The sequence below is a fragment of the Hemitrygon akajei genome, chromosome 21 (genome assembly GCF_048418815.1).
Source record: "Hemitrygon akajei chromosome 21, sHemAka1.3, whole genome shotgun sequence".
NCBI classification, from domain to species: domain Eukaryota; kingdom Metazoa; phylum Chordata; class Chondrichthyes; order Myliobatiformes; family Dasyatidae; genus Hemitrygon; species Hemitrygon akajei.
The window spans coordinates 43,410,940-43,429,843 of record NC_133144.1 but is presented as its reverse complement, the minus strand read 5'-3'; the positions used below and the strand labels follow the sequence as shown (position 1 = coordinate 43,429,843).

General features: G+C 40.5%; 1 protein-coding gene across 1 annotated transcript in view; it reads right to left on the bottom strand.

Moving 5' to 3' along the window:
* The window catches only part of LOC140714256 (glutamate receptor ionotropic, delta-1-like), an 870,844-nt gene that overhangs the window by 114,342 nt on the left and 737,598 nt on the right, over positions 1-18,904 (bottom strand). Inside the window, exon 8 of the mRNA XM_073025312.1 lies at positions 14,570-14,689. Coding sequence (XP_072881413.1) covers positions 14,570-14,689 — 120 coding nt within the window. The remainder of the gene's footprint in view (positions 1-14,569; positions 14,690-18,904) is intronic.

Sequence of the window (18,904 nt, the reverse complement as noted above, 5' to 3'; positions counted from 1 at the left end):
AAAAGTTCTTTAAGTTGGAACAGGTACATCCGGTATTATTTAGCGTCAGTTAGTCAAATGTTTGTCTTAGTATATAGTATATATTTTACCTTTCTATAAATATAAAACACTTAAGAAATGTATGTATTTCAATAATTAAACTACTGCGTTGCTTAGTAATAATAGTAGCTTTCATCTGGACAGTGCCTTTACATGCTCCATTATTCTCAATTTATCCTTTAAAATTGTTCCAATCATTGACCGACTCTAGCCTAATGCTTTTCCAATGACCAATGGTGTTTCACCTCTTTCCAATCACTTTATTATTTCCAATTTACTTTCAATCGTGATTGTTTTCCGTCAACAGAACAGAAACACTGTCCAGGTCCAGAGCTCCGCCGGGTCCTAAAGTCCACCACACTGGGACAGGTTAAATAAGGTCCGGAGCTCCGCCGGGTCCTAAGGTCCACTGACAAGCATCCATGGGGGGGGGGGGGGTGGTCTCGGTACCAATCCCCTGCAGATAAGGAGGGCCAACTGTGTCTTCCCTTTGTGCTTTTATTCCTTTTGGGACTACTTCAAGATGTGAATCTTTGGAATGTGGACAGAAGATGCTTACCAGGATGCTTCCTAGATTTGTGGATTTGAGCTATAAAGAGAGGTTGGACAGACTTGTTTCTCTGGAAAGTCAGAGGCTGGCAGAAAGTCTTTTAGTTTATAAAATTATGTGAGGCATAGATAAGGTACACAGTCAGAATCTTTATTCCCAGGGTAGAAATGTCAATAAATAAAGGAAATAAATTTAAAGTGAGAGGGGGATAGTTCAAGGGAAAGGTCTAGGACAACTTTTTTGCACAGACAATTGTAAATGGCTGGAATATGGCTCCAGGGTAGTTTTGGAAGCAGATACCACAGTGGCATTTAGATAGACACATAGATATGCAGGGAACAGAGGGATGTGGAATTGGCTACAATAACTACACTTAAAAGGCACTTGAAAAGGTACATGATTAAGAAGGACTTAGAGGGTTATGGGCAAAGCGCAGGCAGATGGAAATCTAGGTTGGCATGGACCGGTAGCACCAATGGGTCTGTTTCCATGTGGTATGACTCTCAGACTCTAAGTGAAGCCAAAAGAGATTTAATTTAACTTGGCATTACGCCCAAAGGGCTTGTTTCTGTGCTGTAATGTTCTATGTTCTCCTTCTGGCTCTGTGAAACTTACTGGAAGACTTAAGGAAACTTGGATTTCTGAGGTTGTCAGGCTGAAAATACAGCAAAGAAAACCACAGAACTTCTTCCATTATCACACTTCATTTGATGCCACTAACCCTCGTTGTAATAGATTTTAAATTATACTCACCTTTTGCACGATACCACATTCATACTCTTCTGTTTAACACCAATTACCCACGTTACCATCTCAATTCATTGTATGTATCGAATCCTTTCATTATTTTGAACTCACCCAGACACAGAGTCTGTAGCTTCCTTCGGCTGCATCGCAAAATCTGCTTCACCAGCAAAACTAATCAGTGATATATAAACAATTCTAAGCTGTATGAACACTCAGGGAGAGTTTGTTTTCTAAGTGTTTTCACTTCATAGGAAATATATATTCCCTTTGCAGATCGGTTGTGGAGTAGAAACATGAGCTTAATCTCATTCATTGCCATTGAGTTCACCACGAGTCAAGCAAGTTATTAACTGATGCCTGGCAGCACTCAGCAATGTTGCTTTACACTGCTGGTTGCTGTAATAATTGCTCCATGGGACTGACCAGAGAGCACAAAGGCTCGTGTAGGTTTCTGAGCTAATAAGATGCCAGCTCTGTGAGGGGTTTCATTTATTCAGCTCACACTAGAATTTTCTTTTATTCCCACTACTGGAAATGCACACAGATTACTAGGTACTGAGAGAAACTGAAAGAAAAAGGGGGATAGTCAACCCAAAGGCACTGATCTTCATCTGGAAAGCCAACAGCTCTGCTTGGCAGTCAGTGGAAGATCCGGACTAATGGTCTGGGTCATGTGTGTCTGTGGCCTGTAGCTCCACAGAGAATTGCCAGCGACATCTAGTTCATGGGACAAGCAAGTCTGACTTCAGCACCCACACATTGTAACGAAGAAGCCAACGAAGAATTGGAGGTCAGATACAGGTATTTTCGGACCTCTTACGTTTTCAGTCTCATTTAATGGGGTTATTTGCCCTGAGCTGAGCACCGGCAAATTATTTGTTTATTTCTTACTTTTTCAAATGTTGCTATTTCTATTTAATAGATGAAGCCTAGGAATTGCAAACACTTGCTGATGCTATTCCTGTACAGCACTGCCTGGGCCAGATCCACTAATGGGACGAGATCACACTCATAGGGAAATTAGTCTGGGTTTTTCGAGAATGGTTCACCAACGATGCTTTCCCAGCATCAATCACAAACCTAATGACTTCGCAGGACCTGCATGTCAACTTTCCTTCACGCTGCAACTTTCAAGTGCAACCTACGACCTTCATTAAATAGTCACAAGAAAACTGAGAGCACATCACGGCGAGACAGGTAATGAGACTGCAATTAAAGGGTTTACCTCACGACATTGATGTCTCTCACACTGCATCTGCCAGCCTCAGTTTTTAATAGGAAAACAGAAGCTGCTTCGGTTGCAGTCCTTCATAATTTGCAACCTTTCTGTACAAGTGATATTTCAGTTGAATTCTCCATTTGCTTCTTCTGTGAACAACCAACACTGCAGTGTGACCAAAAGCCACTTTTAGCACAGTAGCTGAGTGGGTCATCCTGCTGTGAAGTGAATGATCAGATAAAAAGGATAGGACGATTTGCGCTTTGCCCCATGCCTTCCGTCTCTGCAACGGCAAACTTCTGTCCTTGGCTTTGTAGCGTTCGTTGCACTTTCGAAAGACTAGCTCACCAAATGTGATCTCTGCACACATAAACCGCACAAATGTGTTTCAAAACCACGAGATTCTGCAGATGCTGGAAATCCAGAGGCACATTTTCCATCTTCCCCTTCACCTGGTCTCACCTGTCACCTTCCAGCTTGTATTCCTTTTCCCTCCCCCCAACCTCCTTATTCTGGCCTCTTGCTTTCCAGTCCTGATGAACGGTCCATACCCAGAATGCTGATGGTTTATTTCCATTCATAAATGCAGCCTGTGTTGCTAAGTTTCTCCAGCATTTTGTTTGTGCTCTCATTGTGTTTCAGTGCCTGATTCTCAAAGTTAACAGTAAATGTATTATCAAAGTACATCTATGTTAGCAGTCCATCACAGGTAAAGCCCACCCCACCACTGAGCACATTTACTAGGAATGCTGTCGCAGGAAAGCAACATCCATCATCAAGGACCCCACTATCCAGGCTCTCTTCTCAATGCTGCCATCAGGAAGGAGATACAGGAGCCTCAAGTTCCACACCCAGGTTCAGGAAGAGCTATTACCCCTCAGCCTTCAAGTTCTTGAACCAAAGGGGGCAAGTTCACTCACACCAATACTGAACTGAGTCTACACCTGAGGACTTACTGTTAAGGGCACCACATCTCATGTTCTCAATTTTTATTGCTTATATATTATTATTATTAAGCTTTTCTTTTTATATTTGCACATTTTGTTGCCTTTTGCACATTGGTTGTTTGTCCATCTCTGCTGTGTGCAGTTTTTCATTGATTTCATTGGGCATTTTCTATTTACTATGAAGACCCACAAGAAAATTAATCTCTGTGTTGTATATACTGCATGTACTTTGTTAATAAATTTACTTTGAACTTTGACATACTACCTTGAGATTCATTTTCTTGCAGTAATTTACAGGAAAAACGGAGGAACAATGAATTTTTATGAAAAACTATACAGAAACAAAGACTGAAGAACGCCAACGGGCCGAAGAAGACAAACTGCAAATAAAAATAATTCTGAGAACCTAAGTTGTGAAAGAAAATCGTTGAAAGTGAGTCTGTAGGTCATACAATCAGATCAGAGTAGTGGTGATTTAAGTTATCCAGGCTGGTTCAGGAACCTGACGGTTGAAGGGTAATAATCGTTCCTGTATCTGGTGGTGTGGGACCTGAGGCTTCTGTACCTCCTTCCTGATGATAGTGGTGAGAAGAGGACATGGTCTGGATGGTGCACATCTCAGATGGTGCGTGCTGCTTTCTTGTGACAGTGCTCCATGTAAGTGTACTCAAGGATGGGGAGGGCTTCGTCTGTGACGGACTGTGCTGTATTAACCATCTTCCATAGCCTTTTCTGTTCCTGGATGTTGGCAATCCCGTGCCAGGCCGTGATGCAGCCAGCCAGGATAGTCTCACCTGTGCATCAGTATTAGTTTGTTGAAGTTTTTGGTGACGTGCCGAATCTATGCAGACCTCTAAGAAAGTAGAAGTGCTGTTGTGCCTTCTTTGAGATGACACTTACTTGCTTGTCCTAGGATAGATCTCTGATATGTTGGTGCCAAGGAATTTGACTCTATGGCATAAAGTACCAAACTGCTGCTTTAACCCATGCTTCCGATTTCAGAAATTTTAGTGGTAAACAACTGGGCATCAGTAGCACATTTAGCACGTCAAAAGAAGGAGAAATCTAATTTCTAGGCATTGAAATTTGGGGTGGTTTGAATTAAATTTATAATTTTACTTTACTGCATATCATACAAAAATAACAAAGAGATGTGACAGGGCCATTTGGAAGTGATAGGGGTGGGATCTCAGGTTCTACATCGGAGACCATTTCCTCTTGTGGCCCACTCTAGCTGGCTCTGTCTATCAGGCCTTGAACTGGCATGGCAGAACCACAAATGGCAGGTGGAGAGGCATGAAATGCATAAGATACTGAGTACATGCAGCTGGCTGCATCAACCTGGACCTGCTTACTTTCAGCATGCAGTGAAGATATTTCATTCCGAACTCTCAAAATCATGCTGCTCTTGTGATTCCAGTCATCATTCCAGTTAAGGAGCCCCACCTCGTTTAGGTGGTTTGTAAGAACCCAGGCATGTGTTCCACATGAATAATTCAGGGTAGCTGGACTTAATTGTCCTGCACAATATTTACTAGAAGCACATTATACAGTGAGACATATACTGCAGGTGTTGGAATCTGGAGCAAGACACAAAATGCTGGAGGAACTTAATGGGTCAGACAGCATCTATGAAGGGAAAAGGATAATTGATGGTTTGGATTAAGATCCTTCATCTATATCTGTTGTGACTTTTAATTCCAGATGAAGGGTCATGATCTGAAACGTTGACTAACCATTTCCCTGCTTGAATGACCTGCTGAATTCCTCCAGCAGTCTGTGTATTACTTGAGGAATTGATAGCAGACAACTGGTCACGCCAATGACATGTACATATTCTGCAGTTCTTTTTAGAGTCATAGCTATAAAACACTAAGGCGCACAGGCTCAGCAAGTCCACACTGGCCTGGTCTACTGCCTAGACCCATCTAACTACACCCACACTGTATCCATCCATACCTTTTAATGTTAAAATTGAATTTGCATCTACCACTTCTGCAAGCAGCTCGTTCCACACTTGCACCACCCTCTGAGAGAAGAAGCCCCTCCTCAGATTCCCTTAAATGTTTCATCTTTCACCCTAAATCTATAACTTTCAGTTCTAGTCTCACCCAGCTTGAGGAGAAAAAGCTTGCAAGCACCCACCCTCATAATTCTACATACATGGATATGATCTCCCCTCGTTTTCCCACACTCCAGTGAAGGAGAACATTTGACAGGCTAAGACTCAATTATGTAATATCTTTCTCAGGAGCATAGGGCCTAGCTTCACTGCTGCTAACTCAGGTACGTTCTCCTTAGATCAGTCACCACAGACGTTCCAACAGAATGCCTCAGTACTAGGGAACACAGAAAACCATTAAACAGAATTAAAGCTAAGCATAATAAAAACGTAGCTGGGAGTCAAAAGGGATAAACATTTTGAAGTTTTATTATTCATAACAGTCAGAGTAAATTAGAAATCGTTCCGATCTAATAATGCAGCTCTTCTATTTCCTTACCCATTAAAGCATGACTCATCTCTTTCAATTTCAGCCCAAGTACAAATAAACTGGAACAATTAAAATGTAGACTAGTCTCTATCAGGAGTGCATCGTAAAATGTTCATATCTGAACTGCATCAATAAATGGATTTGAAATTGCGCTTTAAGTGGAAAAAAATCAATAAAGCATGACAGCAACTTTTTTTAATCTTCTCTAGTATTTGCTGGAGTCAAAGGGCAGTGCTGAGTGCACTGCACACTTTTGTTGGTAATCCTTCCAGTGCTGGGGCATCTCAAGAGGCCTTTGGGGCTTAATATGAATTCAAAGAGGTTGATGATGTCTCATTTTGGGACTGAGGGGAATTAGTCTGGTGCACTCGCTGAGAATAAAGGAATTCGGATTTAGCATTGAAATAGATCAGTCGATCTTTTAATAGCAGCCATTAAATGGGGGAGCTTTGTGGCTCAAGCCTATTAACTAGTTAATAAATAGTGGCTGAATAATCTAATGATTTTTCAAATGTAATTGTACACTTTCAAAAGCCTGAATTGCGGAATTATGTGTAATCCCACCTCTGAGAACTCTACAAATAGATAGACAAAAAGGTTAGAGAATGATTGGGAGAGGCTTCTCATACTGCACCAGTAATATTATCTCTAAACTCATAAAAACACCTGTCACTGTCAAAATGAAACATCCTGTTTTATGCATTAACCATTCCCTAAATAGGACTGAAAATATGGCTCTGAATCTGGGATAAGTTATTGGCAGTTTTGTAATATAATCACAAAGAGAAAATCTGCAGTTGCTGGAAATCTGAGCAACACACACAAAATGTTGGAGGAACTCAGCAGGCCAGGCAGCATCTATGGAGAAAAGTGCAGTCAAGTTTCGGGCCGAACCCCTTTGGCAGGACTGGAGAAAAGAGCTGAGAAGTAGATTTAAAAGGTAGGAGATGTGGAGAGAGAAAATCACCAGGTGATTGGTGAAACCTGGAGGTGGAGGGATGAAGTTTTGTAAAGTAGGTTTATAATCCAAGATCAAGACCTTCAGTTCAGCAGGATGAAAAATAGTCTAGGATGCCTGTTAACAAACTCACCAAGAAAGAAAAGTAGCAGTGCGTAAAGCAGGTGGGCAAATACAGAGCAAGAGTAAAGGGTTGTCTGTCTAACCTGTCTGGGTGAAGTCAACAGCTTGTGTAACAGTGAATGTGCAATGGGCAGGTGGGTGCTGGGTGTATGAATAGCAGATATGTAAAGAGTGGGGGTATACGAATGGGCAGAACATTTCAAAGGGAGGGTGGAGAGTGGATGTCCATATAACAGCTAATGTTTGGGTGGGAGATACGATGGGCCGAGTAAAGGGAGGGTACATAGTAGTCAAGGTGATAAATGGGATATAAACTGGATAGAGTGATACAATGGAATGGACGTAAAGTGAACATGGTGTATAACTGATTGGTGTCAGATAGGCAGGCTACATGATGGGCAGTGCGTAACAGGGAGAGGTGATGGGGTACAATCAATCCCATTAGATCCGATACCAGTTTTAAGAGTTGAATAGGTATTCTTCTAACATAATCCTGAATAACAATAGTATACGGTAATCTCACTTAACAGACAGAGAGGAGAACAGCCATGCACAAAATGAGAACGCAGTTGCAATTGCAGAATGTCGCAGCACAGGAACATTTTCAGCCCATCCTGCTTGTGCAGCCCCTCAAATGAGCTCTCAAGTTAGTCCCTGTCTCCGCTTCTTTCTCCGTATCCCAACAATTTCCTTTTCAAGGATGTATTCAACAAACTTTTGAAAGTTAGTACTAAACTCTGCCCCCACCTTATACATCCCAACCCCTCTGTTTGTACATCAAATTCTCATTGCTTCTCCTCATGTTACTAACCAGCTGCAAGTATTCCTCCTAATATACTTAATCAAAATAATTTTGAATCATCCATTAAATCTCATTGACACAATCACAACACACTTAAAATTTATTTGGGCAGGAGCAAGGATTACTCATAGAGTCATAGAAAAGTACAGCACAGAAACAGGGCATTCTGCCTATCTAGTCTGTGCTGAACCACTTAACCTGCTTAATTCCATTGACCTGCACCGGGACCATAGCCCTCCATTATCCCTACCATCCACGTAGCTATCCAAACTTCCCTTAAACATTGAAATCAAGCTCACATGCACCACTTGCACTAGCAGTACGATCGACATCCTCATGACCCTCTGAGTGAAGAAGTTTCCCCTCATGGGAAGGTTTAGAGGGATATGAACCAAAATTGGGAAAATGGGGCTTGCTTAGATATGCACCTTGGTCAGGATGGATGGGTTGGGATGAAGGACCTATTTCCATGCTGTACTACTCTATGTTACGGCATATATATACTGCTAGGGTGTCTAATACCTCTGCACAGCACTGTAGTAATTTTATGTATTGCTCTGTACTGTTGCAAAAAAAAACCCTTGTGAGAGATGATGAACCTGATTCTGATCTGGGTTTCTATTGTGGACTGAGAGTGAGAAAGGGGGCAGGGAGAAGGGAATCATGGGTAGGAAAAGGGGAAGGGAGAGTGGAGGAACAGGGAGAGAGAGATTCTGTAATGATCAATAAACCAGTTGTTTGAAATCAAATGGCCTTTGCTAGTGTCTCAGGGCTACAACCGCACCAACCCTACCACTCCTTCTCTGCCACCTGCCCCACACTCCTCCCATGGTGCTCCACCCTCACCATTCCCAACAATCTTTTGCTGCTGCCAGATTTTCAAATTTGCTCTCCGCTCCACTTTGACAAATAAAGTACAGTACAACAGTCTTAGGTGCCCCAGCTACATATAAGTGCCTAAGACATTTGCAAAGTACTGTATAACCCTTTGAGTTTATCTTGCCTTAAATTTCTCTGCTGCAAGGAGACCAAACCCAGCTTCTACACTCTCTCCACCATGATCCATCATCCCTGGGGCCAATCTGCTCTACAACATCTTGAGATTCTTCCTGAAGTGTTGTTACTTTCATTTCAAGTGGAGTCCTTCTCACTGAAATGCGAGGCAGACAGCAGAGAGCACAGATGCTTTAACCCACACTGGTTTGTGAGGTGGAAATCTATACAGCTCCTAACAGTGGATAAAGAAGCAAAAGCTGCCTTGCAGGCAGTGCTGAATGAACAATGTTAGAAGGTGGATTTGAAAAGATAGGGTCAAATATCCTGCCAACAGTCAAAGCAGCAGACTTTAATGGAGAAATATTTAATGCGCTTACATGATCTTTTCTTTCTGAAATCTAGGAAAGGCATTATAGCACTTAAACAGAGATAGATTAATTCTGACATTAAAAAGAGGAACATCATATGAACCCATTAAGCCTCTATTCATACTGTAAGCATAAGGCTGAATATCATGTGTCAATTTTAACTCCTAAAATTAGTTTTGATGCTATAATAAAATTCAAGGTACCACGACAAATTAAATCGTATGATTATTAGTTGAAGCTACGTGCTAAGAATGCATTATATATTATTTTGGAATATATTATTAATGACTTTTGCCATATTAACCTTTGTGACCACTGTTTTTTTATTCCGAAGGCACAGAGCACAGCTCCGCAGCTTTGGCAGGGTATCTAATTGAGACTTTGAGCACCCATTTTATTCAATGACATACAGCTGGACCTCCCACCTTGGAAGCCTGTGCCTACTGCAGGAAGAAGTTCCAGAAGTAGTTTTATTTACATTTTAATGCTGGAAATATTTGAGAACTGAATTATTTTCATTTCATTTGTCTTCCTCCCCGAATTGCCAATTTAAAGGTTAAAACAGCTTTACAACCCATAATTGCTAGGTAATTTTAAATAATTGCCTTTTAAATGTGTTTAATGATGTATTTCATATGGCATCTTTTGGAATGAATGACAACACTCAATATCCTATAGTTATCCATTCTTATTGGTCTACCAGTTATTTTGTGCACAATACCTTGTAAAAAGATCTTTGACTTTTACAAATTGCTCTTCATTAGCGACAGAAGCAGGCTGAGTTAGATGACTTCCCTTCAAATATGTTTATTTTAATGTGACATTGACTATAGACCACAGAGAGAGCAACAGAGAGCAGCAGGTGTAGCGACAATTACATTCAGGAGTAACACCATTCAATATATTGATGTTTTGATGATGCTTTCTACTATCAGTAATAAAAGCAATTCTTCACCACACTTTAACCAGGCATCAATAACATCCCATTAGTTATTTTGCTTAGTCTGTATCTATTGGCCATTTGTACACTTTGCACCTCAAAGCCCTCCAGACCAGGACTATAATTAGCAGCAAAGGGCTATTAAAGCAAAATGCTAACACCAGCAATTAAGAATCTAACAGATAAACACTAAATGCTCTTAAACCTAGTTTTGATTTCTCCAGCAACATAGGTGATTCTCGGCACAGCAATCATCCCTACAAAGTCAAGGGGTATTCAAAAGATCAAACGCAGAGCTGCTACTGTCTATTAGCCGACAATATATTTTATTACATTAACATAAGAACATGGAGCAAGTACAGGCCATTTGGCTGGTGAATCCTGCTCCATCATTCAATAAGATCATGGCTGATTTGACTGTGGAGACATTCCCAACTACCTTCCTTTTCTCCATATTCCCCTGCTATGCAAAATCTATATTACTGTTTCTTAAGTATATTTAATGGTGTAGCCTCTTCTGCTTTCCTGGGCAGAGAATTGCACTGATTCACTACTTCCTGGGAAAAGCAGTTTCCCCTCATCTCTATTCTTAATTGATTCCCTTGAATCATGAGGCTATGTCATAGAAATCAGTCAGTAATTTCATATCGAACTATTCACTTGGGCACTTGAAACCTCTTTGAAATTTTAACTATCTCACTGTTCTGTGTGAGTCTGAATCTAGGACACACCTGTAGTATGAAGGCTTTCTCTCTGCTAACAGAAGTAAATGGGAAGAGCTGCAGACATATGGAACACAGACATAAGCACATGTACTGATACTGTAAGTGCTCCAACATGAGACCAGTGAAGGGGAAGGCAAGAAAGACTGAAAGGCCTTCAAGTGAAAAATTTCTTAATAATTGCACCAATTTTACAGAGCCAAAGACTGCTGAGAGATTTTGCAATTTGGTATGAAGTTGATGCTATAACTAAATAGTAAAGAAACAGAGACAGACTTAATCCAAAAGCAAAATATTGCAAATCCCAGAAATCTGATATAATAAAAAAAAAGACATTAGGCAGCATCAGTAGAGAATAAAAAGTATATTCCAGTTCAATAGCCATTTATCAGAATCTTTCTTGCTGTATATTTCTTTTTCAGCTTAATGTTACGCACAATACTGGGTCAAACTGCAATTATCCAGAGAAGAATCCTGTGATTACGTGAGTGTTAATCTCTGAGAGAAGATAATCACAAGCAGTTTGGAATCAGAGGATGACACAACCAACGTGTTACCATTCCCAAACAATTAATATCTTGGGCATAACTCTTGTCTGATGACTTGGACACTGTGACTTTATGAGACCATTTGAACACTCCATATCTAATACTGCTTCGTAAGCTAAATGTGAAATAGGATTTGTAAGTAGCTCAGAAACTATCCGCAGAGCAGGAAGCTGTTGCTTTAGGTGGACATGACGGGAAGTGCAGAGAAACAGTAATAAAGACTCAAAGGATGAACATCACAGCTGTTACTCTTCAACACATACAGCAAGCATTTGCAAGCAGTTGTGAGATCAATAGAGTAAGGGGAATTAAAGAACCAACAAAATGAATGTAAAAGAATGGCAGCACACTGCCTAAGTGGACCTTTGTATCTCCCTGTGCAATACAGTGCTTTAGAGTTTAGAAAGAAAAAAAACTGAAATAATGTTTATCGCAAAAAGTGACACACACATACATACATATATACATATATCAATCCTCTGTTGACAATGTTTACTAGACAAGGAACAGAAGAAAGCAACAGTAGTTGATTTGGCAATCCCGAATGACAGTAACATTAGGAAGAAAGAATAAGAGAAGATGGAGAAATACCTGGGCTTGAAAGAAGGATGTGGAAGGTTAAAGCCAGACTAATCCCAGTGGTGATAGGAGCACTTAGAGCTGTGACACCTGGATTGGGAGAGTGGCTCCAACAAATCCTGGGAACAATACGAGATCTCGGTCCAGAAGAACACACCACTAGGAACAGCAAGGATACTGCGCCGAACCCTCAGGCTCCCAGGCCTCTCTGGTAGAAGACCCGAGATTGAGGGAAAAATACACATACACACCACCCACAAGGGGTGAAGAAATATATATATAAACAAAAAACATCCAGTGAATAGCAGTTCTGTTGTGAAAAACTCCTTGTTGATTTGAGAGGTCAGAGGAGAAAGGCCAGATTAGTTCAAGCTAACAGAAAGGTGACAATAATTCAAACAACTATGCATTACAAAAGGTGGTGTGTGCATTTACTATAAATTATAATTACATATACATACAGTGTATATATATTTTTGTTATAATAATATTTTATAATTTATAGTGTATTTTATGAATTGCATTGTACTGCTGCCACATAACAACACATTTCTCAACATATGTAATTGATAATCGGACTCTGGTAAAGATGGACTTTGTAGTTTCTGTAAAGCAGCAGTTTATGAAGCAAATATTCTGCATTCCTGAACTGCATTGCCAGATCAAGGGAGGCTGCTGTGTTCAGCCTGGGGTTTGATTACACATAGTGTTAGTCTCTGAAAGCAGTGAGACATGCCCAGTTCCTGATGACCAGCAGCAGAGGACAAAGTTGTGGATAACTGGAGAAAGTCGGGCTGTTCAACCTTGGAATAAACAACGGGGACTGAGTCTCAGGTGAGTGAATGGTTTGGAGAAGGTAAAAGTTCAGTGTAGCTTCTGGTGAAACAGGTGAGCAAAGAGTCACGACGCCACACTGGAGAGAGAATCACAGATAGGAACATTTTTACAAGAGAGGTCAGTGAGTGGAATAAATCAAATCTTAGAGACCAACCTTTTGTCACTTATGAAATCAGTTGATGTTAGGCAAGAAGATTTTGAGTCAGTAGGTGAACGTGAGGTGAATGGTCTCATCTGTAATTATCACACCACTAGGGCTGACAGATTCAAGAAAAGAGTTGCGCTGCATAACTGGTTGCATTTGATCAGTTATGTTTTCAGTGATGGACATGCTGTCAGCTAAAGCCAGGGCGACCTCACTTTTCTACAGGATCAGCTCAAGCCTATGACTTTGAACCTGACAAAATTACTTCTTAATCCCAGTTATTACGATGAGACCTCAGAGGGACTTCCAGTTTCTCAAAATGTGCTTATATAGCATCTAACATTAAAAATGCTCCCTATCTGTCCATAATTCTGCCCCTAAAGTCTGACTAAAATGTGCCATACTCAGCTTCAACTAATGCAATGAAACCTGTCAGGCAGTACCTAGAACTGGGGTTCTTAACCTTTTTTTAGTCACAGACCTCTTTGGCAGTCCGGTGAAGCCTATGGACACCTTCTCAGAATAATATATTTAAGTATAGAAAGTAAAATACTTAGGACTACAAAATCAACCAATTATATTGAAATGCAGTTATCAAAATGTTAAACAAAACAAATTTGTGATACAATGATATATGTGCTTCTTTGTGATTTTATTGGTGACAAAGTCACAGATACTGCTAATACTACTGTGGCTTGTGTCTACATTCATAATTGAAGGAAATGCTAAATTTCAGTTAGATATTAGTGAAAATAAAGATGTAATTTTTTCCCCCATCTAAGTTCATGGACCCCCTGGAATCTATCCATGGACCCTTTGTATCCCAGGTTAAGAACCCCCGATCTAGAATGTTGGCTTTGCAGAGAAACTAATTAAGGGTTAAAATGTTCAGGGGCCAACATACCATAACTGAAGGTGAACATGAGTCGACAAACAGTCAGAAAATTTATATTAAATTACCAGGTTGGTGTTCTTGACATGATTATTCTTCATTCAAAAAGGCTCATTGCTTATTTATTTCACAGCATTTTCAGGGAGTTTGCTATATTCAGGCTGCCTGCTGTATGTCTGTATAACACCACTGACTATGCTACAGAGATAATGAAGCAGCTTGAGTACACCAGCGGGACATAAAGATGCTGCACCATTACAAGTTTGTGCTATCTTCCTTTAATCTCTCAGGTTGCAAATTATTTGGCAGTTTCACTGTCAATCAATCATTTTCTCCACATGTTCTGTGGGTCAGTAAGTTGTTTCACTTAGAATAGCATTTATTCCACAGATGAGTGGTGCAATAGAGCTTCCAGATGGTAACATGCAAAAAAAAACCTCAAATCTTAACAAGTATTAGGGGAGATTATTACAAGCAGATCTTGAAAATAGCATGACTCATTAAAACCAGCAGAGAGAGACAACATTTTCTAAGCAGAAGAAATAGCATTGGCTGACACCTATCAGACTAGAATCTAGTTTGTGAAGTTTATACTTTATTTGCTCATACACCATTCCAACCCATGTTGTGCAAACGGAAAAAGAGAAACAGAAATATGTACTTACCCTTCGAACGTCTTTTCCAAATGTTTCACTGTAACTGGTGCCAAGGATCTCAAAATTAATATTGATGTTAGATACTCCATCAGCAAAAGCCATGGTTCCAGTTAGACCTGTAATTTGGCCCTAAAGGGAAGTAGAAGACACAATAGGTCAAGACACAGGAGATGGCAGATGCTATGATCAGCAGTAAATAAAAAACACAAATTGCTCTGGTACTCGGTGGGTCAGGCAGCATCGGTGCAGGCAGAGGGATGGTCAACGTTTCAGGTCAGGACCCTGCATCAGGACATCATATTTATGATGGAATATGGCCAACTTCATATAGCTGCCACTCTACCCAAAAGACCCTGATTTGATGCACAGATCATCAATGCTTTATACAATTTATTATTCTTGAATAATTCTGAGCCTGAAGAAGATGATGAAAATGACAACTTCAACAGGCTGCTCTGAATCTTATAACTGCACTCAATCAAAATTATTTTATAATAAGTCCTTGCGTGCAGAATCTCAACAAAATAATTTTCCAACATTACAACATATAATCCAATTGATTGAATCAAATCCATCCATTTGCATCCATGGAGAGAGAGAAATGAGATGGGATTAGTACAGGATTGTTCTATTAAAGAGCTAGCATAGACTAGTCAAAAATCCCTTCTCTGCACACTAAGCCTTTAGTTTAGGTTTCAATTTGATTTTTTAACTGATTAAAAAGAATTCAGATAGATCCACTCAGTTGCTATTATATGAACTGTAATGAGTGAAATCAGTTCCAGTAAGTCATCTTTCTAAACAATATAATGCATCTTAGGCAGCATTTTCTCTCTTAACCTATAACACTGAAATAGATTATCTGGTAATTTATCTATGTATCGCCGGGGCCCTGACTGTGCATACATTCACAGGAGTTATAATAATGGCTATACTTTATTGGTTGTAAATTGCGTTAGGACATACAGTGTTCATGAAAAATGGCCTATAAATAAATAGATGCATTTTACCAGCTCTCTTTCACTGCCATCATAGCAAATCTTAAAAGATCCAGATCAAATGCAAGTTCATTGGCCTGAAACATGAACTCTATTTTTCCCTTTTCATAGATGCTGACTGACTTACTGAGTATTTCAAGGATTTTTTCTGTCTATAACATCAGTCTTTTGGTTCATTCTCATTTATGTGACTTGTTTTCTATGTATTTCGAGAGACACATTGGTTACACTGGAATAATGTTCTTGTAAGGGAATCAAACACACACATTTTCAGAAAACCAAATACTGCTGTTCCTCAAAATTTCTCTTGAAATCAAGCTACTTGCAATTTTGAAAATTCAGAGATATACTATCATTAAACTATATTAATCGCAGATTAAGTACAACTCAGAATCAGAATCAGGTTTATTATCACCGGCATGTGACGTGAAATTTGTTAACTTAACAGCAGCAGTTCAATGCAAAACATAGTCTAGCAGAGAGAGAGAGAGCAAAAAAATAAACAAATAAATCAATTGCGAATATTGAATAGATATAACAAATGTGCAAAAACAGTAATACTGTATGTTAAAAAAGTGAGGTAGTGTCCAAAGCTTCAATGTCCATTTAGGAATCGGATGGCAGAGGGGAAGAAGCTGTTCCTGAATCGCTAAGTGTGTGCCTTCAGGCTTCTGTATCTCCTACCTGATGGTAACAGTGAGAAAAGGGCATGCCCTGGGTGCTGGACATCCTTAATAATGGACACTGCCTTTCTGAGACACATCTCCCTAAAGATGTCCTTGGCACTTTGTAGGCTAGTGCCCAAGGTGGAGCTGACTAGATTTACAACCTTCTGCAGCTTCTTTCGGTCCTGTGCAGAAGCCCCCTCATACCAGACAGTGATGCAGCCTGTCAGAATGCTCTCCACAGTACAACTATAGAAGTTTTCAAATGTATTTGTTGACATGCCAATTCTCTTCAAACTTCTAATAAAGTATAGCCGGTGTCTTGCCTTCTTTATAACTACATCAATATATTGGGACTAGATTAGATCCTCAGAGATTTTGACACCCAGGAACCTGAAGGTGCTCACTCTCTCCACTTCCAGTCACTCTATGAGGATTAGTATGTGCTCCTTTGTCTTACCCTTCCTGAAGTCCACAATCAGCTCTTTTGTCTTACTGACGTTGAGTGCCAGGTTGTTGCTGTGGCACCATACCACTAGTTGGCATATCTCACTCCTGTATTCCTGTAATCATTGTTATAGTGAACATAGGTGTTTATTTTAATATTATATTTTAACTTTCCATAAATGACATGGCAGAGGCGTTTTACATTCAAGGGAAAATAACAATTCCTTTATTATCAACCAAGTACAGAACAAAAAGTGTAGTAAAAAAAACTTCACATTGTTACGTCATCATGTCAGACCAACCTCTTAAAGTGAACCCCAACTCAGGGACCCAGACAGGGTCTGCAAGACTTTACTTCCTACAAAGCAGAACCCAATAGCATGAATGGCAGTGATGCTTCACTACCAGATAAACTCAACGCTTTCTATGCACAACTACAGCTGTGAAGATCCCTGCTGCACCTGATGACCGATATTAGGCTGTCTTTAAAGTGAGTGAACCCTCAGAAGGTGGAAGGTCCCGATGGAGTACGTGGTAAGGCTCTGAAAACCTGTGCCAGCCAACTAGTGTGAGTACTCAAAGACATTTTCAACCTCTCACTGCTTCAGGTGGAAATGCCTAAGAAGAATAACGTGGGTTTGCCTTAATAAAAATCACCCAGTAGCACTCATATCGATAGTGATGAAATGCTTTGAGAGGTTGGTCATGGCTAGACTGAACTCCTGCCTCAGCAAAGTCCTGGACCCATTGCTATTTGCCTATTGCCACAATAAGTCAACACCAGATGCAATCTCAATGGCTCACCACACAGCTTTAAACCACCTGGACAACACAAACACCTACAACAGGATACTGTTCATCGACTGTCGTAGGTGTTCGTTTTGGAGGATACAGGAAGGATGTGGAAACCTTAGAAAGGGTGTAGAAGAAATTTACAAGGATGTTGCCTGGATTGGGGAGCATGTCTTAGGAGAATAGGTTGAGGTTGGAGTGACTGAGGATGAGAGGCGACCTGATAGAGGTGTATAAGATGATGAGAGGCATTGATCGTGTGGATAGTGAGAGGTTTTGTCCCAGGGCTGAAATGGTTGCCATAAGAGGACACAGGTTTAAGGTGCTGGGGTGTAGGTACAGAGGAGATGTCAGGGGTAAGTTTTTTACTCAGAGAGTGGTGAGTGCGTGGAATGGGCTGTCAGCAACGGTGGTGGAGGCAGCTATGATAGGGTCTTTTAAGAGACTTTTGGATAGGTACATGGAGTTTAGAAAAATAGAGGGCTATGGCTAAGCCTAGTCATTTCTAAGGTAGAGATGTGTTCGGCACAACTTTGTGGGCCGAAGGGCCTGTATTGCGCTGTAGATTTTCTATGTTTCCATGTCTATAGCTCAGCATTTAATACCATCCCAGAATCTAATTTAATACATCATTCCCAAAATCCTAATTGAGAATTTGCAGAATCTGGGCCTCTGTACCTCCCTCTACAACTGAATCCTTAACTTCCTAACCGTAAGACTACAATCTGTGTGGATTTGTGACAACATCTCCTCCTCGCTGACGATCAACACTGGTGCACCCCAAGGGTGTGTGCTTAGCCCACTGCTCTACTCTCTATATACACATGACTGTGTCTAGGCACAGCTCAAATACAATTTATATATTTGCTGACGATACAACCATTGTAGGTAGAATCTCAGGTGGTGACAAGAGGGTGTACAGGAGTGAGATATGCCAACTAGTGGAATGGTGCCGCAGCAACAACCTGGCACTCAACGTCAGTAAGACGAAAGAGCTGGTTGTGGTCTTCAGGAAGGATAAGATGAAAGAACACATACCAATCCCCATAGAGGGATTAGAAGTGGAGAGAGTGAGCAGCTTCAAGTTCCTAGGTGTCAAGATCTCTGAAGATCTAACCTGGTCCCAACATATTGATGGAGTTATAAAGAAGGCAAGACAGTGGCTATACTTTATTAGGAGGTTGAAGAGATTTGGCATGTCAACAAATACACTCAAAAACTTTTATGGTTGTACTGTGGAGAGCATTCTGACAGGCTACATCACTTTCTGATATGGAGGGGCTACTGCACAGGAACGCAAGAAGCTGCAGAAGGTTGTAAAACTAGTCAGCTCCATCTTGGGCACTAGCCTACAAAGTACCCAGGACATCTTTAGGGAGTGGTGTCTTAGAAAGGCAGTGTCCATTATTAAGGATGTCCAGCACTCAGGGCATGCTCTTTTC